This window comes from Pseudorasbora parva, chromosome 18 (assembly GCF_024679245.1).
Source record: "Pseudorasbora parva isolate DD20220531a chromosome 18, ASM2467924v1, whole genome shotgun sequence".
NCBI lineage: Eukaryota > Metazoa > Chordata > Actinopteri > Cypriniformes > Gobionidae > Pseudorasbora > Pseudorasbora parva.
The window spans coordinates 27,173,014-27,196,912 of NC_090189.1; the positions used below are offsets into that span (position 1 = coordinate 27,173,014).

Genomic DNA, 23,899 nt, shown 5'->3' on the forward strand with positions numbered 1-23,899 from the left:
CGGCCCTTCGGCTCCGCTTGGGTTTCCTCCTCCACCAGCTCCATCTCAGTCAGTATTTCCGCTGGTTCCACCTGCCAGTTCTCCACAATGGATCCTCCCTCCCTCCCTCAACCCTGCAATAGGCCTGCCTCCTGGTCGATCTGCTAAGGGTTCTGCCCTGGCTCTTTCCGCCTTTGTCTCTTCCCTGGCTCCTCCCTCCTCATATAGGTCAAACCCAGTCTGCCCCACGTCCTCCGCCTAAGCCTCCTCCCATCCTCTGTGTAAATGTGTAATGGATTCCTAAGTTCTAGTTTGCCAAGTGTTATCTTGCCTGTGTTTGTTTTGTATATGTTTTGCACCAAACTTTTTTCGTTTTATTTGTATTTGTTTCTAAAATAATTTGCATCTGTTGTAAACTTCATAGCGCAGCTGATTGGTTGCTTTTGCATCAGCGGCAAATGAGCTGCAGCTCAGCATTTAAACAAATGCCAGTAGTGTTGCTGTTAGCAGTCCACAGCACGCTTCTAGAAACCCCTCCCAGCGCCACCTGTATAGATCTATTACAAATTCATGTATGTTACATGTGCAGCAGCAGCATGTCGTACATGCTCACAACAACTGTGAATGTATTGGTAGTAGTACGTCTCAGTACTTATTCTGCAGCAGCAGTGCAGCAGATCTATTCTGCAAGGACCAAATACATTAACATTGCCATTACCATACCAATCTCCAGAGAGTTCAGTTGTCATGATCAAATTAGTAGTAAACAATAGTAGTGTGTCCACAGAGTCAACCATAATGCTCATTAGCTTTTTCTCTGGATCAATAAAATTGATTTACATTTATTGATATAAATAATAGGTTATAAGAGTCATCAGGTTAACAGGTTTCTTCTGATCAATATAATAGCAAATGGAATAGATTACTAATGGTCTCAGAAGACTCTCTGCAATTTTTTTTAATCAAGTTTATAGAACAAACCCCCACCCAACACACACAAAAAACATACATAAAACACAGACATTTTATTAATTTAAAAAAAGGGGGAGTACAAGGTTGCTGAAAATGTACAAACAACATTCTTTTTTCATATAGTGTACAGTTTCTCTTAAATCATTACATCCATAATAATAATTTCAAATAAATTTCTTATGCATAAATACAAAATAATTTACAAATTCACATGCAACCGTACTAATTAATCTTTTAACAGTTAGACTCTCAAAATACCGAAACACCAAATCAATGCAGAGAACACCAGATTTTCTGGGTGTGTACAAACAGTCTAACAGGATAACAGTGCAGTTCTATGTTGGCCGTTTGCCATACATGTGAATATCATAATCATGTAGGTCATATTTTTAATTTTATGGTCTGTTGTTGAACAAAGGTGATTCCTTACCAGGACATTTAATCCTTTATCCTCCAACCAGACTATCCAGTTCACTCTACAGTTGCTACACCATGTTCCATTTTTAAACTGCAAAACAAGATCATGAAAACAAACATAATGGCTGTTTTCAACATGATCTCATCATCTTTCCTTTGTTATCAGAAGATGGAATTATCATATCTTTTTGAGTAAATACCAATATATTAAAGTGAACCAAGAAGCAAATTTGAGACATTATATAAAAATAATAGTTGGGACATAATATCTCTGAGAAAGGCGCCCTAATCCAAGTCAGATCTTTTGCTGAACCTATTTCCCAAAAATCGGGGAAATGCCATCAAATGTTCAATAATATTTCAAGGAAGCGTGGCATATTCATTCTGCATCATGGTAGCTGCCTAATATGCAAACTTGCTAAAACCTGGGTGAAGTCCCAGCTAAATATTGTTAAGGACACAGTGAGATTCTTATCTGTGAATATTACGCATTGCGGTACCTTTTATCCTTTAAATTACATTGTCGTATATTAGAATGGCAATTGCAACTGTATATTAGAACTGCAAAATCTCACTAAACAATGTTAAAGGCATCCAACAATCAATGCATTTATTGATCACGACTGGACATTACTGGACTGACTCAGTCTTATAGTTGACATTCATGGTAACTCTACACTATGGTGTGGTATCGACATGGCACCATCTATAGGGTTACGGGTTTTAAAATACACAAAAAATGTATATGCATATAAACCTGAAGTGCAAAGTCATAATTCCAAAATAACCCACGTTACTCTATGTGATGTTTAGCCCCACCGAAAAGAGATTTTCGCAGAAGCAGATTATTTCTCGGCAATGGCGGGCAGCATGCACGCGCGAATGCGGGCTTCCTTCCACGCGCTGCGGCATTCCGCGATCCAGTGGGACACTATGGTCTGTTTGTCCATGCAGCGGCTGCTCTTTCCCCTCCAACCAGCAGGGGCGCCGTCAAGCTTGTTGGGAACGCTGCGTGCAGCCAGGCCGCCATCGTCCAGCTTCTTCCTGCTAAGAGGTGATCGCTGCAGGACCGTCGCTACGGTGACCGTCTCAGCCAGGCAAAGCTCTGGGCAGCTGCTCTTGCGCGGGGCGGTGGGCGCCGAGGAACACGGGAAGGTGTCACTGCGTGGCCGACGCGGAGGAATGCTCCCCCTTCTGGTGGAGAGCGCAAGTGCACCTCTGTTGCTGTAGAGGAACTCCAGCGGATCTGCGGGGCTGGGGACGTCACCTCTGAATCCGTTGTCCTCCTCTGGGGTGGCTTGGGCCTGCAGTGGTTCTGATGGAGCAGATCTGGTGGTCTCTTTCTCTTTATTAGCATGTTCAAATGTTTGGTCATTGCTTGCGGAGGTGTGGGGCTGGGGAGGCTGCAGATGCTGCCGCAGGCGGTGCAGTCGTAGGCAGGACTTTGGGGAATCCAAAGGGCCGATGGAGAGGATGTCACAGTCGGGCTCATGCAGAGGGAAGGTAGGCCGGGCCAGATGGCAGATGGAGAGGAAGTAGTCCTGTGTGGTGGTGTGTTGGCTGTTGGTCTGGTTCAGGTCCTGCACCAGCTCCTCATAGCCTTCCCTGATGGTAGGGAGGCCCCGTTTAGCCAGTAATCTGGACCTGGGACGCATGACTGTAAAAGCAAAAATAGTAAGTCATTATATAGATAGGAAAGAAAATATAGACATAGTATTTCATGATAACACTTTACAATATGGTGGTCCCATTAGATTCCATGCTTTAACTAACAACATTAAAGGGATCCTCCGCCGTTTTTTCATATTAAACTGTTATTCCCTTAACTAAAATGAGTTGATACATACCTCTCTCGTCTCAGTGCGTGCACTTAATTGCTCTGATGTGCGGTGACTATCTGATAGCATTTAGCTTAGCCCAATAAGCCCAGTTGATTCACTATGGTAACTGTATTTAAATGGGGAAACCGTGGAGGTGTTTGGTTGCTTCTAACTTGATCTCTGTTTGGTACCATAGTGAATGAACTGGGCTTAGTGGGCTAAGCTAAATGCTATCAGATCGTCACCACGCGTCAGAGAGATTAAGGCCCTGTCCACACGAACACAGGTATTTTCAAAACCGCAGCCTTTTCTACGCGGTTTGGCTGTTTGTCCACACGCAAACGCTGTATCCGGTTACTGAAACCGGACTTTTTTGAAAACTCCGGCCAGGGTGAAGATTTTTAGAAACTCCGGTTACAGCGTTGTCGTGTAGATGGTGAAACCGGAGATTTCGGCTTTTTAAGTCGAAGTGCGCGGCGTTCTCTCCTATGTTTGACGTCAGATTTTCCACATTATCTCCTTTTGATTTACGTGTGTCGAGTCTATGCGGTGGATTCTAACAGCGCTTATCACATGTAGCTATAGCCTACAGATACAGTTATTTCATTGTATTGCAGAAAAAAGTTGCCAGAATGCAATAATACAATTTGTAATGCAATTTATTGTAAGTTCATGTTAACTCATATTACTCACTGTAAAGTTTTACCGATTACTTTAAGATCTCAGCTGCTTTTACATGCAAAGAGATTAAACAGAGAGCAAATGGAAACTTTGTTCTTAAAGGTGCAGCCAATTTGTGGGCAAAATGAGTCACATATCATCAATAGTGTGGAGATGAAGCACAGTTAATACAGAAGTCCCTTTCAACCCAAGCAGCCTTCTGCTGGTCAATAACGTGACGTGGCATGACCACCTTGAACCCGTTGCATGGATTCCTATTGAAATGACGATAAATGTGACCAAAAATCTCTTGGTTAAAAAACATCAAGGTTTGTTACATGAAGTATTGTTCTTTCAAATCAGCTGTGGTCATAGGCAGCACAGGGCGGGCGGCGGTGTTAGGCATGGAGCGCTGCCCCCACACATCATCCCACAAACAATCCATTTAATCTCAAACAGTGAAATCACAAATAAAATGCAACCAAATACACCACATCATTTATATACAAAATTATCATTCACTGTAAACCCATTTGTATAATACAGGGATCACTCATGTCATGTTAACTGAAATGTTCCTAATTATTATTATTATTATCCTGCTAGGAAAGAGCAATAATACAGTTATTAATCATTTTACAATTAAGAAAAATAACTGAATAAATCAATTTTCTCAAAAGGAACCATAACAACAAATATTTGCAATTCGCAACCAGCATATAATTTAGTTAACATAAAGGCATTGACTATAATAAGCATAATATACAGCCTGTTTATTAATCTTTTTTAATGTAAGATATAAATACATTGTTAGCTCAGGTTAAACCAGGTCACTAAATAATACACGCATATGCGACTTTTAATTGTATTATTGTATTAGCAAACGTTTAAATTTAACATCAAGATAAATAAATACTTCATAAGTATTTTTCATTGTTAGCTCATAACTAATGTTAACAAATTACACCTTATGTTACCAATCATTGTTACAGACGTATCAAATTCACCAGCATCACTCACAAACCTCTAATGCATCTCTTGTTGCCTTTGAGACTAATGACCCACATTACTTCTGAATTTATAATTAATAACAGCAGCATTTATGAAGTTGTTATTACCTGCCTAATCCTTCCGCGATGATGCTCTGTACAGTAAATGCCAGAAATCAATGTATATAATGGGAGGGATTGGTTACTGGAATATGTGCAAGCCCAGTCTCCATGGTAACGCCTCTTCCCATCACATCCCAGGCTGTGCTCAGATTTCATAGCAATCGGAGAGCACGCACGCACACACACACACACACACACACACACACACACACACACACACACACACACACACATTTGTTTTTGTGACATATGGGGACATTCCATAGGCGTAGGCCTAATGGTTTTTATACTGTACAAACTGTATTTTCTATCCCCTACACTGCCCCTGCCCCTAAACCTACCCATCACAGGAAACATTTTACTTTCTAAAAAACTCATCCTGTATGATTTATAAGCATTTTGAAAAGTGGGGACATGGCCAATGTCCTCATATTTCACCCTCTCATTGTAATACCTATGCCATACCTATGTCATTATACACATTTGTGTCCTCATATATCACAAAAACATGCACACACACACACACACACACACACACACACACACACACACACACACACACACACACACACACACACACACACACACACCATGAAGCAGCTCCTCCCCACCCCCCTGCCCAAATCATCTGAACACCCCTCTTTATTGTGGCGGACAAATGTAAACAACCCGGCACCAATTCCCACCAATCCCTATTTTCAACTAATTTTTTTTTTTGCCTAAACACGCTTCCCTAGCTCTCAAATGCTCCTACACCGTTCTATGAAGGAAGCAAAAAATACTTTAAGATCAAAGCAGATCTGTCAAACACAACACATTACCGCGCAGGTTGACGTTTCTGACAACAATTGCCGAAATCCAAAGAATCCCTGGCTCTAATTCCCATAAATCAAAGCCTAACAAAAAATGTCTTATTGTGTTATTTTAAAACCTGAAGTATGATTTAACCATACCCTTTCTCTAGTTTGTATTGAGGCCAGTGGCGCGTGTGGCGTCCCACCTGAGCGGGGTTTCTCTCCGGCTGCCTGGCGTTGTGTGGATTTCTTCCTCCTCTGCTGTTGCCTCAGCTCAGAGCCTCCAACTGCTGATACACACACACACAAACACACAAAATAATGATTTTCTCCCGTCTCTCTCCCTCCTGCTTTCTCTCTTGCCTGTTTGCTTGCTCGCCCTCTCTCGTGCGCCTCACTCTCTCTCCTCCCTTGGCCAGTGCTAAAAATAGCACCTTCATTCCCGTCCCAGTGGCTGCGAAGAATCATTTGCAAAACGGATTTTACTGATGCGATGTCGAGAAAGAAACAAGAGACGGGAAGAAGTTCGTATTACGGAAAAATAGTGGTAGATAATAAACTGATTGTGTTTGACACATCAATTATAGAACCCTAAAGTTTAACGATGCTTATCAGTATTAGCCATAGCCCCCCCCCCCCCCCCCCCTCCCCAAAAGAGGAGAAAATTATGTCATTATTTACTCTAAAATCCTCCATGTTCTAAATGAGTGTCTTTCTTCTGATGAACACAAAAGACGATATTTTGAAGAATTGTAAACCAGACAAAATAAGGCTGCTTTGCCATTTTATGTTTTGTAAAAGTTGTATAGGGTACCTAACAACACGAGGTGTTTAACAGTGTAAGAATAATTGCAGAACAATAATTGAATCTTTGATGACTAAATAAGTGCAATTCACCTTTATTCCACAAGGTTTCTGATTCATAATGATGACCTGACTCCACTCATAGTTCCCGCAGGCAGAAAACAAAAGAATAGGAAGTATCTTCAGCAAAACTTGAAATGGCTCAGCGATTTACTGCAGTACTGAACGCAATCAAATATTAGTGACACTGTCCCTTGATAATGGATCTGCTGAAGAAGCTATCAGCGATTCAAATATTGATTTTGAAAATGCTGAAAATGACGTTGATGTTTGAGATTAGTTTATTTAGATATTAGATATAGATTATTTAACAATATGTTTTTTTTTTTTATTCTTCTGTAATTGCTACTCTAATATCAGGAGAGTTTTATATTATCGCAACAGGTAGAGATCCATCCGTGTTGGATATAGATCCGGGTCGGTAACGACCACAATAATTATGGGCTCAAATTCCCGCCAATTGAATTGCAGTCAAGCATAAAAAAAATAATAAGCATGAATCAAAATTTTAAAAACATGCACAAAACTGAAAAATCAATGCAAAGTTACCCAGAATCACAAACAATGTCATGTCATAGAAATACAAATAATGGGCCTCAGACATGAAACTTTCGTAAATATCTGAGCAAATTCTGAGTAATTTGCGCGTAAAATAGACCTTTACTAAAACTCTCCTCCAGATTCGCAAACGCTTCGTATATTCATTAGTTAAACGTGTAGTGAATTCCAAACATGCGTAAACAGGATGTGCGTGCACGCTTATTCATAATTAGCATAATCCCCGCCCATGAGTTACAACTGCAAATGATGTGACCAGGAACGCTGTGGACTCTTTTGGACTTCTTCTCTGGTTTGGCTCCAGGATTTTGCATAAATGTTGAAGAGACTAATTGGCGATATGACTAGCAATAAATATTAAATTATTGTCCACCAAAGCATGTTTTAGCCAGCTAAACACCTGGTGCTCTTCTGAAAACAGCCAGCTGGTGGCGCTTGAAAGCACTTTGCAAGGGCAGCGTTTTTCCATCTGATACTTTGATACAGAATATCCATGGCAGTAATGTGTTACTACTAGTATCTCATTTTAAAGAATATTACTGAATTTAGAAATGCAGTAAAAAACAGTAACTTCTCTATTATTGTTGTTCGGTTGGTGTATAAGTGGGATGATTGCTCAACGTAGTTTTTGTCCCGCCCCTCCTCCACTGTGATTGGACGGCCTGGTAAAACATGACAGTGACTAGTGCTGCCAAATGTTAAACACAACAAAAAAAAACTACAAAAAAAACGGGGCACATTAACTCTTGAAAAATTATTAGGCCTGCCCTACATAGTGCATCAAAATGCAATGTCATCAGTTTGCCTAAATTAGAACACAGAACGTTCAAATGTTTTACGCACCATTTACACGTGGTAGGGAGCAGATGTAAATGTCTTTCGTACCAACTAACATTTTGAAAATACGAACATTTTCGTGAATCCGAAAATTTATGTCAGAGCGGCGTTACGATAGCCTAGAAATCTAGACGCACCCTAGCGGCAGCAAATTTAATCTGCCCGCGAGTGTCGTCTAGGAACTCTCAATACCGGTCTGAGCTGTATTCCCCTCACTCTGAACGGGCCAATAAGATCGTGTATAGAGTCGGTGGGCGGGGCCATAATGCCGACGGCCGAGTTGCGTTTGCGTGCTTCTAGTAAACACAGAAACTGGCGAACGGCGGCGGTCTTTCGAATCAGCTTTGACTGCGATTCTGGAAGACTTGGAGTTAAGCTTTTCCCTGAGAAAAGAACAAAAAGCGGCACTGAAGTCATTCTTAAAAAGGGAAGATGTGTTCGGAGTTTAGCCAACCGGATATGGTGAATGTTTAATCTATCAACAAGCTCTGTTTCACCTTGGTTGCTCTGGTTGGTGTAGCGCTATCCTATCGCGTGCAGAGGGAGTTTGAAACACAACCGTTTATCCCACCCCTCGGACTGAGCCCTGTCTATGGTGAGTTTCCAGACCAAACATCTTGATGTGGGTCTGGCTTGTCAGGCTAGCGTTACGAAGCTAGCGGGTCTTAGCATCACCATTGGTCCACTAGTTCTAGATTGACAGCTCATCCCATAGCCAATCAATCGAAGAGGGAAGTTGACGTCACAAAGTCACTCATGCCACTCAGTTGTCTTCAGCTACGAGTATAATAGCTCTCTATCACTGTATTTGCAAGGAAATGCATTATTTTATTGTTATGAATATAATTTTAGGAATCTATTATTTTGTATGATAGACATTTTAGGGGGTTTTCTCACAATTAAAGCAGTCAAATGAGCGTGTTTGTTTGATTCTTTGACTCACGCTTATTATTTGTATTTCTATGACCGCATTGTTTGCGATTTGTCACGCTTATTATTTTTTTATGCTTGACTGTAATTCAATTGGCGGGAATTTGAGCCCATATATTTAATAATGATTGATGAAACACTCATGCATTTAAGGGTAAGCATTCTGTGGGAGAATACCTACAAGACTGCATGTCATGCTGGAAAATTCCCACATTTACATTTAGTCATAAAGGTAGTGTTAGTATTAGGATTATGAGGGTTAGTGTTAGGTTTTAGGTTACGGTTAGGGGTAAAGTTAACAGTGTAACGACAAATGTAAATGCAATTATAGTTTACATGTAATTACAATGCACTAACATGGTTAAGTTAATAGTAGTTAAGGCCACCCTGATATAAAGTGTGACCACACTGGTCCATTCCTGATACCAAGTCAGCAGTCTTGTCATTCATTGTTAATTTTATGATATCCTGTATTGCTCTTTCATGTCTGTTTTGTTTATTTGTTGTTGTTTTACAAAGAAGAAATAAGCAAGTCAATTTATCTGTACTTTAAGGGATATGCCTCTATTTTTTGACCTTGGTTCGCTGAATGGTGTCCTTATCTCGAGTGAAGAGAGTGTTTGTACAGCTATATATAGCTCTGTCTGCAGGTAAATTGAGCCCTCAATGACCTTTCATCATGTTCACGTTACTGTCATACAGTGGAAGGGCAGTAAACTTGTGAGCATCAATAACACAACACAACAGTATAGGCATCGATTCCCCACAATCTGTGAACAAATACACTGAGCTGTCTCTTGTATACTATAGACTTTCTCAAGCCAAACTGACTTTGTGTTTCCCTGGTTCATTTATCTAAACAAACACTCTTAGAAATAAAAGGTACAAAAGCTATCACTGGGACGAAATCCTTTAAAAAGTTTTATATAAAAAAAGTATTATTTATGTATATTCTCCTTTATATGTACTAATATGCACTTTTTAGATGTACTGCCCCAGTGACAGCTTTTGTACCTTTTTTTTCTGAGAGTGTACTTGATACACATGATAAATAAACATATTTTTGTTGTGTAAAGTCTGTTACCTGTGATGGTAGATTGCTGGTCCGGATATTTCACGTTGGATACTGTCAACATAAGCTTCATAAAAGGTAGACTGTCCTGTTCAATCCACGCACATCATGTTCAGTCTTAAAAGTGTTTGTCTGACAAGGGTGTGAGTAAGAGAGAGAGGGAGTGAAAGGGAGGGACGTGTTGAGAGGGAGGAGGTTGTTGAAGGTGGAGCAGTTTGGAAAGAAGCACGTTTACACAGCCTTGTTAAATTCAATATAATCCCTTTCTATTTATCTCAGTTCTGGTCAGAGGTCAAATGAGAAGATTTTCAGTCAGCTCTGATCAAATTTGCTCCACTTGAAGCAGTGTTATTTTAAAAGCAGTGTTATTTTAAGTCTTTTAAAATGATCCTGGAGAAAAAACAAACAGGCAAATACACTCCTTGTCAAAACCAGACAAGGAACAGAAGGAAACACAGCGCTTAAATACAAGGAGCAAACAAAGGGAATTAATCGAGGCAGCTGAACAGGATGATTCATTAATGTGTAATCCGTGACAAACTCGGAAATTTGATCAAATAATGACAGTGAGAAAGAACAAAACTGTATTAAATAATAATTTAAAAAAAACTGAACCTAACAGGTATTATATGATAGTTTTATTTATTAATATTTTGAATATGTTTTGTTTTTAAAGGGGTCATATAATGGAAAATGCGCTTTTACAAGCTGATTGTATGGAAATGTGTGTTGGCAGTGCCTGTACACAACCATCCTATAATGATAAAAACCCATCCAGTGTTTTTTAAAAAAAATCTCCTTATATGTTTTCTCCTGTCTCAAATCGAGCCGCTCGACCGTGCGACGTCATATGGTCGGACGACCCTCCCACGACTGTTGATTAAGCAACGTTTCACCTCAGACCCGAACGAGCTCAAGCTGTCGTCCGCCATTGTATACCGGTAAGTAGAGACGCTGGAGCAGAATGGCATCTAAGCGTGTTCTGTTCTTGGGTGTAATAATATACACAGCAGTCATTCTGATGTTCCTAAATCCGAACCGCTGAAGACACAGTGGCTGAGTTTTGTTGTCGTCGATATTTTTATGTCTGCGCGAACTGCGAAGCATTTCTCACCAGACCGCTTTATAACCGAGGGTTAGTATGAAGCAGGTTTGGCTAAGAAGCTGCTCCTGAACAAAGATCTGTACCAGCTCTTCTGTCACATGCCTGTCCTGTCTTGTGTGCACATGTGGGTTTTGTCCTTCTGAGCATGTGCTCATGTAATTGTCTGATCCCTCCCCCCTTGTTATCTGATTAGTGTTGATTTCTCCCACCTGTTCCCTCTTGATTTCGTCCCTTTATAAACTCCTTGTGTTTGTCAGTCTGCGTTGTATCCTTGTCTTGTCTCGTCTACGTCTCCCGGTTCCCTGTGTGGTATGTCTCCAGTTCATGTTTTTGATTATGTATTTTGCCCCCTTGTGGGTTTTCTTTTCTGTTTCTGTTTATTTTTGTAAATAAATCTTTTATTTCTGCACTTGAGTCCTCGCACCATGTCCTTTGTGTGTTCCTGACCGTGACATAAGGATACGACCATCTGAGGACTCAGCAGAATGGGGATCTTCCTATTTCCATCTCCCTGCCCTTCCGCTGCATCAGGAGAAGGTCAACACAGCAGACTCCTTTTCCTCCGACAGGAGGGAGCTAGCATAAAGGAGTTTGCTTACCGGTTCCTGTTTGCAATGGAGGGGCTCAACATCAGTCAGGCAGAACTCAAGGACATGTTTAACACCCGCCTTAATGAGCCAATCATTGCCTGGGAAATGGGAATGCTGGGGACGCTATCATTTTGGCAGTTTGTGGGGTATGTGTACGATCGTGATGGTGGAGGAGTGCCCTGGAGGGGTGGTCTTCCACCTCTTGGGCCTCCCCCAATCTTTCCCACAGACTGCCAAGTCCCCAGTCCTCCAATGGTCCCTTGGGGAGAAGGAGGAGGAAGAATGGCTCCACATTCACCACCCACCCGATGGCCCCAGTTCCAGGGGATCCTGTGCTGGTGGTCCCTGTGCCGGTGGTCCGTTATCCGGTGGACTCAGTTCCGGTGGTTCGTGTTCCAGTGGACCCTGTTCCAGTGGTTTTGAAATGGAGGAGGAGAAGGAAGGCTCCCTCCGTGCCTGTTCCAGTGGTCCCAGTTCCGGTGGTTCGCATGCAGGTGGTCCCTGTGCCGGTGGATCGTCTTCCAGTGGTCCCTGTGCCAGTGGTCCGACTTCGCCACTGAGGCGCCCTGCTCCGTCTGCGCCACTGAGGCGCCCTGCTCCGACTGAGCCACTGAGGCGCCCTGCTCCGTCTGCGCCACTGAGGCGCCCTGCTCCGTCTGCGCCACTGAGGCGCCCTGCTCCGTCTGCGCCACTGAGGCGCCCTGCTCCGACTGAGCCACTGAGGCGCCCTGCTCTGCCTGCGCCACTGAGGCGCCCTGCTCTGCCTGGCTGCAGGGGACAGCACTGGCCACTTGAACTTTGTGGACCACCATGGCCTCCTGAATTTTTTGTTTTCCCCATGTTTCCCTTGTTGACCCCTCCCTTGTCTGTTCCTTCCTTGTCTGTTTCCTCTGTCCCCCCCGTCCCTCCCTGGTCTGTCCCCCCCGTCCCGCCCTGGTCTGTCCCCCCCGTCCCGTCCTGGTCTGTCCCTCCCGTGCCTCCCTGGTCTGTCCCTCCCGTCCAGCCCTGGTCTGTCCCACCCGTCCCTAGTGGAGCGTCTAGTAGCCGCTCCTTAAGGAGGAGGTAGTGTCACATGCCTGTCCTGTCTTGTGTGCACATGTGGGTTTTGTCCTTCTGAGCATGTGCTCATGTAATTGTCTGATCCCTCCCCCCCTGTTATCTGATTAGTGCCACCTGTTCCCTCTTGATTTAGTCCCTTTATAAGTCTCCCGGTTCCCTGTGTGATATGTCTTCAGTTCATGTTTTTGATTATGTATTTTGCCCCCTCGTGGGTTTTGTTTTCTGTCTCTGTTTATTTTTGTAAATAAATCTTTCATTTCTGCACTTGAGTCCTCGCACCATTTCCTTTGTGTGTTCCCGACCGTGAAATCTTCTTGTTCCTGCTGCACCTGCAGAAGAAGTGAGTGTAGTTTCAAATGCTTGTACCCTTCACGATGAATGCAGCTAAAGTTTACAGGGTAAGTTAAATTACGACATGCTTTCTATGTATGACGTTCTCAATATAATTCATAATCCCATGTTTATAATGAACACATAATGCACACTCACACCAAGAACAATAACGAAAAATTGAGCCATGATCACCAAGATATCCCGGCTTAATCCCTTATCCTAGTTTTGTGCAATAGGCTCCAAATTTGACTTAAAAAAAACTAAATGTTATTATTCTAAAAATATATGTTAATAACTAGCCTGGATGCCAGGTGAACTTAGCCCCACCCACAAAATGGGTTGATCCGTTGTGGAGTAACTATGCTCAAACTAGTGCTGTTCAGACCAATTTAATTGTCAGGGCGGGCTTTATACGATGATGGACAGATGATCAACAGTAAATGTAATCATCCACATCACCAAAGAGCACTTGGGTTGAATTTGTTCTAATCCTAAACTGAGAACTTGTTCGTATTTGCATTCACCTTTACTATTTCTCTCAAAAATGCGATTGTGTTGGTAAGTAGCCTACTCCATGTATCCTTACATTTTTATTTAAAAACATTTACACTGTCAACGTTTACACTCATCTTCTTCTTCCAGCATGCGTGCAGTTGAGTTCTGTTGACAACTGTGCGTCTCTCAACATACTTCACTTACTTCATTGGTCTGATTGTTTGTAGGTCTATCCAATTGAGTGCAGAGCCATTTTCTTTCCTGGTTTGGCTTAAACGCCCCATAATCACAGCCCAATGGAACAGCAGCAAAAATAAATACAGATTAAAAACTCACATGAGAGGAGGCAATGCTTCCACTGTAATTGGATGATCGATGGTATAATGCTCACCTCTCATGCCAGCAACTGCTCACAGCCTGAACGGCCTAAAATTGGTCAAACTAGAGCAAATCGATGGATTAATTAGAGCTAAAAATTCATTAGAACTCTTAAAATTGTTTGTCAGCATTCAGCTCAATCGAACCTCCTTCGTGTCTGTGACCATTTGTGCAAATGTTCATGTACGTATTAGTATTTCTAAATGCTGTTTTGGGGGATATGGAATGAAAGACAAAAAATTGTTAAGAGGAAGATCCGACAATGAGCATTTTGTAAAAGATGATTCATATAAGACAAAGAGAATAATATTCAGAAAGACAGTGGGACAGAGTCTTCTGTGCTAAGTAGGTCGACCTGAGTCAGATGAAGGAAGAACAAAATGAGTGACGAGGGAATACAGGAGAATTACAGAGCTTTATAATAAGGACTGTAATGGCATGGGCAGTGAGTGCTAAAAGACAGAAAACCATGGCAACACATGCGAATCATGCCACATACTGAACTGTGTTGCCCTCAGTGAACTGCAGTCACACCGAGCTGATATATTCTCATACTCATAGCCATCTTGTACTGGCAGCAAATCTCAGGATTGAAGAGATTCACACGTTCCTTTCGTTTCCAGCACTGATCTGCATCATGTCTGACTGCTCCATCTGCTCCAGGAGACCAAAATCACATTTAAAGATATTTTGGGGGAATATTGCAGTATTTATGATCAATTATTTAAACGTATTTGCCCTCTTTCAGTGACTCTTATCTTCTCTGATGATGAGGTTGGGGTGACCTGTCACTCACATGAGATCAACCAATAGCAAACCACAACTATCCATTTAATTCCGGATAGACAGAATCAAGACACGTCTTACTTTCCCCCAGCGTTTTATTGAATATACACGTCACAATATGGAAGAAAATACGATCACAACTTCTGTTTCACGCTAATTTTAAAACGTAAGCATTTAATTGTTTCCCTGTTAAAGGGATAGTTCACCCAAAAATGAAATTGATGTCATTAATGACTCAACCTAATGTCATTCCACACCCGTAATCAATCAAAGATTCGGGTCGACCCGAATCTTTGATCGATTCACTGATTCATTAACCGTTTGATTCTTTTTGGAGGCACATGGAGGAGAAGACAATGCTGAATAAAATCGTAGTTTTTGATATTTTTGGACCAAAATGTATTTTAGATGCTTCAAGTGATTCTAATCAACCAACTGATGTCACATATAGACTACTTTGATGATGTTTTCATTCCCTTTCTGGAGATGGACAGTGAAGTGGGCATTGACTGCATTATGCTCTGGGACTAAAATATAAAATATCTTAAACTGTGTTCCGATGATGAACGAAGCTGTTACGGGTGTGGAACGACATTAGGGTGAGTCATTAATGACATCAATTTCTTTTTTGGGTGAACTAACCCTTTAAAATACCTTCTCCACTATTTAGAGACAGTTATAATAATTTTGTATATTGTTTCCTCTGAACAGCGCGAACAATGTGTCATTATTAAAACATTTTTGGGTGTTCGGACAGCCATATTCAGCAACATTTACTCAACCAATGGTGTGAATTTGGGGGCGGGATTATCTGTGTATTTGACCAATGATAAACATTGGAATAGGAAACTTGTTTGAAAACAGTCAGTGACATTTTTTTATTTATTTTTTTTGTATAGCACTAGTGGCTCAGAAGCTCTCTCAAAACTGATGTTTGCTTTTTGAATCAAGGTGATCAAATTCACATTGTTTACCACCAATACATATTATTTTAGATTTATTAAACTAGTTATGGATCAGTTCCCTCACTGTAAAACGTGATCAGTTATCTTAACTTTAAAAAAATGAGGAAACCTGTTGCCTTAAAATGATTAAGTAAATAAACTTAATGCGTATTTAAAAAAAGAAGATGTGGAATTGTCAAGTTCAGATAATTACGCATTAAGTTTATTAATAATTTTAAGGCAACTGGTTTTATCTCTTTTTACAGTGCTCCAAAAAGAAAGTGTTTAGTTAGAATATTTGCCATCCAAAGTTATTAATGATCTGTTTAGTCATCATAACATGCCTATATCAAACACTAGCCCCTGGTACTTTATGGAAAAGTCACCTGCATTTATTTTAAAAACCACAATCTGTTAACAAAACACACTTTCAATGACCCATGAGTGATTGCTAATCATTTTAACACACTGCATTGGTTAAAATGCTACCAATAGTGTGTAAGGTATAATGTTTTTAAAGTGCTAGACTGAACTGTGTATATTTTACATGCCTTTTATAAAAAATATTATATTAACAATAGACTTATTTGTACCTAAATGCATATTTGAAAAACACATTTGGCATTATGTTTGCGACTACAAAGCATTTATTCATTCAAACTTTTATATCCAGCGTTGTAAAAGTACTTCTTCAAATATTAAGTGAGCAATAAATGATTTATCAAATAGATAAATATTAAAGCTGTTGTCCGTAAGTTTTGACGCTTTGTCGCCATCTCTGTTTGAAACCTGCAATTGCAGTTATTTGCGGAATTACGATCTTTATATGGGCGCATGTCTCCTCAGCGCGGATGTATCTAATGTTTTGTATGTATGTGTGGGTGTCATTCATTCACCGCACTGGTGTGGATACTGTACTTCAGAATCACAGATTCTAATCGTCGGAGTATGAACAAAATAATTGTTTCAGCAGAAAATATCATCTAAAGGAACATGTCTGCCAGATTTCACCTATGAGCATGTTTTTTTTTGTTGTTTTTTTTTTTGTCTGCCAGTGTTTTTAAAATGAAGACCCTGTGTGCTCAGATATCTTAATAAACATGACAAAACAGGGCATTTAGATGTACCGTGAACTGGAAAGACTGGTTTATGAGTAACTGTACATTAATAGCACGTGTTACCAATCACGTGCAGAATAGCGGCCCGCTGTGAGATCCTTTGAGAAGATGACCTTTGTTACTCACCCTCAACAGCAGTTTATCAAGAGCAAGGGTTACTAAAGATGTTTTGCTCTCAGATGAGACGATACCTTCATCGTCCTTCAGTTCGTGACTGCTGCGTCATCTCCCTGGCTCTTTAATAAATGAAGCGTGCAGCATGTGATCTGCCATCAAAGGCTTTGATGGAGCTACATTTGGCAAGCCAAAAATAACGTAACCTCTGATATTTTGCTAGTTATTTAAAAAAAAAAACTGTTGAATGAGTAATTTTCTGGTTTATGGTGCTCATAACATAATGTCTGATAATTTCTCTTGTGGAATATGTAACCTATATATTGACGTGTTCATTTAGCCTAATTAGTAGCCTAATTATTTTTAATTATTCTAATGACATTTGCATTTAGGACACATAAGCATTCGAAACTTTTAGTCTCTCACTTCCGTCAATATAAATCAATGATTTTTATGGCCACGCTGCTCTTTCATCAGATTTTCTGTCCAATCAAATGCTCTCTAGAATCTAAAGTATCCCGCCCTCTATAGGCTGAAGCTGTGGCTAAAATCTATTTTCTACATGGTGAATGGCATATAGTGCACTATATAGGGGATAGGGAATGATTCAAACAGTGTAAATAGGCTTTCCTAGCCTGGATGCCAGCCGAACTTAGCGCCGCCCACAACATTTTTAGGTCGGGCAGTTCGGTCTGGCCTTGCTCCATAGAGGAGTAATTATGCCCGAACAGAAACTGTTCAGACCAATGAAATCATCAGGGCGGGCTTTAGAGGATGATGGACAGATGATCAACAGTAACGCAATCATGCACGTCATCAAAGGGGCTTGGATTATATTTTTTCGAATCCTGACCGGCTTGTTTGTAGCCTACATGCATTCACCTTCACAATTTCTCTCAGAAATGATGATCATGTTGGGTAAGTACTCTGTGTATCATTAAATTATTTTATTTTTTTACAACACCGGCAAAGATCGTGTATTCCAGCCTGATACCAACGCTCAGGGTTGCCAAGTTTTTACAACAAAACCCGCCAACTACTAGCCCTAAACAATAGCTTCTCGGGGGGGTTCTCCGGGGGAAAATGGCGTTTGGGGGTAAAATGTGTGTTATTTTGGCAAGGTTGCTTGCTAAAATTCGCACTCTTGGGTCTATATATCACATAATAGTCGCTTCAAACCGCGGACATAGAAAACAACCCGCTAGGGGAAAAAACCCGGACTTGGCAACACAGTGCAGTTGAACTATGTTGACATTTGACAATGCGTCGCTTTGTTGCTCTGATTGGTTGTAGGTCTATTCAAATGGAGCAGTTTCAGACTCATATTCTGACTAGAATTGAGTATGACCACGTCAGGCTAATGCTTTCCATTGAGGCGAATGAATTCTGGTTTCACGTTAGTGAACCACTACGTACACAATTTGCTCCGGTCAGAGACACGATAGCACAGAGCGGGTCATATGCGTGAGACGGTGCGCACACCACAAAACATATCGGACCCATTTGAATTCCACACAGAATGCAGTATTTTATTGGGGAGATTATGAGATGAAACGGTTAGAGATTGGGAGGTAACTGCAGCTTTGCAGTTGTGATATAAACTAACTCTATTGGCTATTTAAAGAAATGGGAGGAGCTGTTCGATATGCCCTGCCCTATCCTCCTGTTTAATTGAAAATTACGTGAACACATTAAATAATGCTGCGTGTCTCAAGGGACTTTTTTTTAATTTTATCCATTAAATCTCATCTTTGATCACCAAAATTACATATTTAAAAATTTTTTCCTGTGGAAAAAATTCTTCATGCCTTAAAACAGGCCTATCTTGAATGTAACTCTACACTCTAACTTCACTCACGCACACCAGTCAACTTACTGAGGTAAATGCTGCACATCGGTATTGCTCTTTACAAAGTCGGACAGATAACGGTAATTAATATGAGTAGCCTTATGCTTCGCAATGTTACGCAAACCATGTTCTCGTTCGACATCTCAGTCTGCCATCCAAAAAGCATCATCCTTCAAAATGCTTCGAACATCATATAACATCAGTGGAGAAAGACATATAGTTCCTCATAACAACATAATATACACATAATTCACTTGATATATTGCTAAAAGTACCCGTTTTTTTTTTGTTTTTTTTTATCTCAACAGAACCCTTTTTTTCACTGCAGTTTTAAGGAGAAAATACTCAGCCATGGTGTTGAACTTATGCATTTGCAAATAGACTCTGTGAAAGCATATAAAAAAACAAACACATAAACAACTAAAAAAAAATCACCACAGGGGGTCTTTAAAAGCATAGTCGCTGTTCTTTATTTTAATTAGCATGTTCAGATATTAATGCAACAAATTATTCTGGGGATAATGAAAGTTTTGTGAAAAGGTGGCTGGCAACTTAAAAACAAATGCTGGTGGGAAAATAAATGAATCTTTTAATCTTTTAACTCAGTATCTTATCTGTTTTATAATCATGGCAATGTCAATTAGGATTTAATTTAGAATTCACTGAACTTCATGGACTTTATGTAATATATTCCCACGAGTATCAGTGATGTGATTTTTATAAGTAACCACCAGAACTCCCATAGGGCCTAATGTAGATATAACCATTCACATCGGCCAGCACCGTAAAGAGCAAAAAACAGTAGCTGAGCAATGCCAAACTACCTTTTCCCATAGCATTCATTTTAATTACATGACTTTTAAAAACAGCAAAAACAGGCCATATGTCCATAAAATGGTGAACGGATTAATAGATAAACAAATTACTTTGGTCCGATTCCATTAGCTCAAAAATATATTCAAGTTCAACAAGGACGCACACATAATCGTAGAACATTACTTACTCACACACACACACACGCACACACACACACACACACACACACACACACACACACACACACACACACACACACACACACACACACACACACACACACACACACACACACACACACACACACACACACACACACACACACACACACACACTTTAAACTTTATTTAGAGGCCAAATGCAGACAAAACATTTTTGATTTGTCATCAGTGCCATACATTCTTTGTATTTGGCCTCTGAATAAAGTTCTGTCAGGACGCCTATCGTCAAAGATGATTGATTGACTATTAGCACATAGTTTGGATTGGCGGTATGGTTCTGATCTGGGTAAGAACTCCCTGCGGCCTAGCATGGATAAGAGCAAGGAGCCTTAGTGTAAACAGAACAGAAGCAACGATGTATTGCATTTGCAGATATCATTAATGTTTTATTTAATGTAAAAAATAATTCAAGAATTTAGTCTGATTCAAGGGGAATTAGAATACCAAATCCGGACTGGACGAGAGGAGGAGCTGGTGGTGAAGGAGGGTAAATGATCTCTGTAGAAACGCGCAGAGGTGGAAAGAGTAACAAAATATTCTACTCAAGTAAAAGTACTGTTACTTCAATGAAATTTTACTTAAGTACAAGTAAAATTACTGGTCTAAAAATTTACTCAAGTAAAAAGTAGCTCATTTAAAATGTACTCAGAGTAAAAGTTACTTAGTTACTTTTTTAACAGTGGGGGTGGGGGACTCTCCCCTGTAGGGTTGTGATAGGATGAGATTTTCACGATATGACAACTATCTCAGAAAACATCAATTAAACATTTACTATTATTATAACCTATTATTAAATGATGGTTATTATCACTTGTTAAAATGATGTTAAATGAATGAAGAAGATTGGTTTTTTTTTTATTTGGTTGAACAAATGCTTTATTATAACAAACTTAAAACCATTTGTTTATTTTGTTTATCAAAATTTCAATAAAACATGTCTAATAAACTAAATTCAATAAATTATTATGAATTAGATTAACAACTTATTTTTATCATTAATTCGTAAAAATGTTTAAGAATAATAGAGTCCATATGTAGTAGACGGAGCAGCTCATTCACAGAGAGAGAACAAGCAGATCATATATTCATATAGCATTCAATGTGTAACGAGTAGAAATATAGTGTGGCCCCTTTAAGAGCTGCGCGCGCTCCCTGAAAACGAGTTCTGCATCTTGTGTGTGTGCGCACTGAGTTTTGAGCTCCCATGTGTGGGGATTATTCTCTGTTTTTCTGTTGCTAACAGTCAGTTATTTTGTTTTATTGAGTAATGCTGTGGACGGAAATGGAGTTTGTGATGAGAGTTCAGCGGGAAATAAAGCGCGATCTGTTTGACGTCAATCGCCTCCGTGTTTGCATCCACTCCAGATAGTGAGCCAAGTGAGCTATCCGCATTTTTCACCCGGACACAAGCGTTACAAATGTTGTGCTTTAATGTTCACAGACCATGTCGCGATTTGATTTATTTCTAAGGCCTACAGCTCTACATTCGAGTTTTTCGTTCATCCACCAGTTTGCGTGTATTAAACCAATTCTACGTTATAATGTAAAGTTAATGTTCATGACTGGATTCCGGGATTCCCTCTGCGTCACAGAAATCAATCGGCCTAAGTTATAAACATACCTTTATCTGCACAGAGGGATGTGTGCCCGAACATGTTCTATGTGTTTCTTCATTTGCATCCACATTTTGTGCAAATTTGATATCCTCCAGGACAACACCACATTATTTTTTTCTATATCCAAAGTATTTCCATACTAGCCAGGAGTTCACGACGGCGTTTTGCTTTCACCTGGGTCTGCGTCACTGACGTCTGTCTTGTTCGTCTCCATCTGATATTTGCGCACTTCTCTCCTGCGCCCAGGGTTGCCAGGTTTTCGCAACAAAACCAGCCCAATGGCCTATCAAAAATAGCCCAAAAGTAGCCCAATGGCCAATCCAACTAGCCCAATACCAAAAAATCTAAATATAACACTCCAATAAACATTTTATGGTAGTGTTATGCACTACACACCATTTATACTAAAAGGTAATTGTATAAGTAATTATAAACAGTCTATTTTCATAAATAAAATCATCTTACCTTAAGATTGACAGCTGATGAACCAAATCCTTCAGTGGATCGTGGTAATCTTTTTTTTGGGAACTATTTAAATTAACTATTTACAGATTTACTATCCCAGATTTAGGAGGCATGGTGTCTCTCAGACTGCCGCATCCGATTAAAAACGTAATGGATGCGGGCGGGAAAATGCAAAATTACAACTCCAGTGGAAGTGAACCACAAATTTCTTCAAATTCATTTCAAATTAAAAATAATGTAAAATAAACATTGCAAGATATTCCTCATTAAATGTTAATTTACAGAAAATTCTTCTGTGTATGACATTTATTTTTTAAATTATTATTTACCAGCAACAACCCTGGAGAGCACGCATTCGGTTACCATGAAATGAAAACAGCCGACACACACACACACACACACACACAAGCCCAGCAGTGCCACTGTACCTCACAAAGTGTGCGCTTATCAGCACAGTTATGCTGATACGATATTGCATTGGCTAAAGTAAAATATTTATTTCAGCTAAATATAACTGATGCAATATGTTAAACCTTTAACCCGCGGAATAAAAAATCAACCCGCGGCAAGTGGTTAAAAGTAGCCCAATTCCGCGGGAAAACCGCGGACTTGGCAACACTGCCTGCGCCCCGCGCCCTCTATTCAATATAGTCATTTCCGGATCGCGGTCTTTTTCCTCCTCTCTTTGCATTAATGATTTATTTTTACTCAGTAACGGATGTGGTTTAAAATGTAGCGAAGTACAATACTTTAATCAAAATGTACTTAAGTAAAAGTAAAATTACAGATTTTTAAAACTACTTAAAAAAGTAGAAGTACACAGAAAAGCTACTCAATTACAGTAACGCGAGTCGTTACTTTCCACCTCTGGAAACGCGATAGCTGCTGATAGTACTGAGGAGCTCTGTATGCTGTGATAGACGTCGCATTCCTATAGGCAGACGTGATCAGCCGATGCGAGTTTGACTAACGTGACCTTACCCCACATATGTATGAGCAGAAGAAGTGGAAGCGGTGGCATAATAAAAGCTCCACTGCTTCTTGAGCCATGTGTCACGCTTGTCATCTCCTCGTTCCGCTCCACACTGTTTCATACTACAGTAACGTTAATAAATCTTTAATAACATTAGCTCACCCATGAAGGAGTCCCGTCAGACTCCCATGATCTGTATCAAGTGTCATCAAGCAACGCCTTTGATTTGAATAAGCGACCTCTAGCAGCGAAAATTACATATACATATTCTAATTTGCTATCTACAATATATATAAAAAACATTAAATATTAGATAAAATTTGCACAGAATAAACTTTGTACTGCTGAAATTAGCGAAATTTCCGCATACGTCTTGAAAAGCGGACGTTTTTGAAAGTGCTACAGCAATTTTTTTGTTTTTGTTTTGCCATCTAGTGGTTTAGAGTAGGCTAAAGTTCAAAAATCAAAGTCACCTTTAGCCCTGTTGTACCCTAAGTTGTAAGTCTTTGTTCCCTTTTAGGATGTAGGGCTATGGTGGGACTTAATTTTTTCAATCAGGAAATGATTGGATGGTTGTGGTTTGCTATTGGTTGATCTCATGTGAGTGGAAGGATGTCAGCCCAGTAAACACATCATCAGAGATGAGAAGAAATGACGCAGAAGGAATTAGGTGATTTTTGATTCATATTTTTGTTTAAAAAAATAATGATGTGCACTGATAGATAATTTATAATAAACATAATAAGAAAACAAGAATTGTATTTTGATTTTGCTGTTACTTTAAAATTTAGACAGAGCATCTGGACATTTCTAGATGCTGTCACTGACAATATTTATAGATAATGTGGAGAATTTATATAAATAATTGTATTTTATTTTTTCACTTTTAGTCCATATACTGTATCCCAAAATGTAACTTTTTTTTTTAATCTAAAGTGTAACTGTATGATAATGAGTAATGAGAATAATAATGCTCAAATTTGACTTTCTTCCTGACACTATTTAGACTGAAGGTAAAGAAC

General features: G+C 39.9%; 1 protein-coding gene across 4 annotated transcripts; it reads right to left on the bottom strand.

Moving 5' to 3' along the window:
- Positions 1-989: 989 nt before the first annotated feature.
- Positions 990-10,172, bottom strand: si:dkeyp-72g9.4 (uncharacterized). 4 transcript variants are annotated; one of them, XM_067424213.1, is made up of 3 exons: positions 10,028-10,172; positions 5,961-6,044; positions 990-3,025 (listed from the first exon to the last, which is right to left on the bottom strand). In XM_067424213.1, the coding sequence occupies exons 1-3, from the start codon at positions 10,086-10,088 to the stop codon at positions 2,214-2,216; spliced, it is 957 nt and encodes a 318-aa protein (XP_067280314.1). In that variant the 5' UTR covers positions 10,089-10,172; the 3' UTR covers positions 990-2,213. The 4 variants fall into 4 exon arrangements, with proteins under 4 accessions (XP_067280314.1, XP_067280316.1, XP_067280315.1 ...); XM_067424215.1 differs by having other exon boundaries at positions 5,914-6,044; positions 10,028-10,075; XM_067424214.1 differs by lacking the exon at positions 10,028-10,172 and having other exon boundaries at positions 5,914-6,074.
- Positions 10,173-23,899: the final 13,727 nt, after the last annotated feature.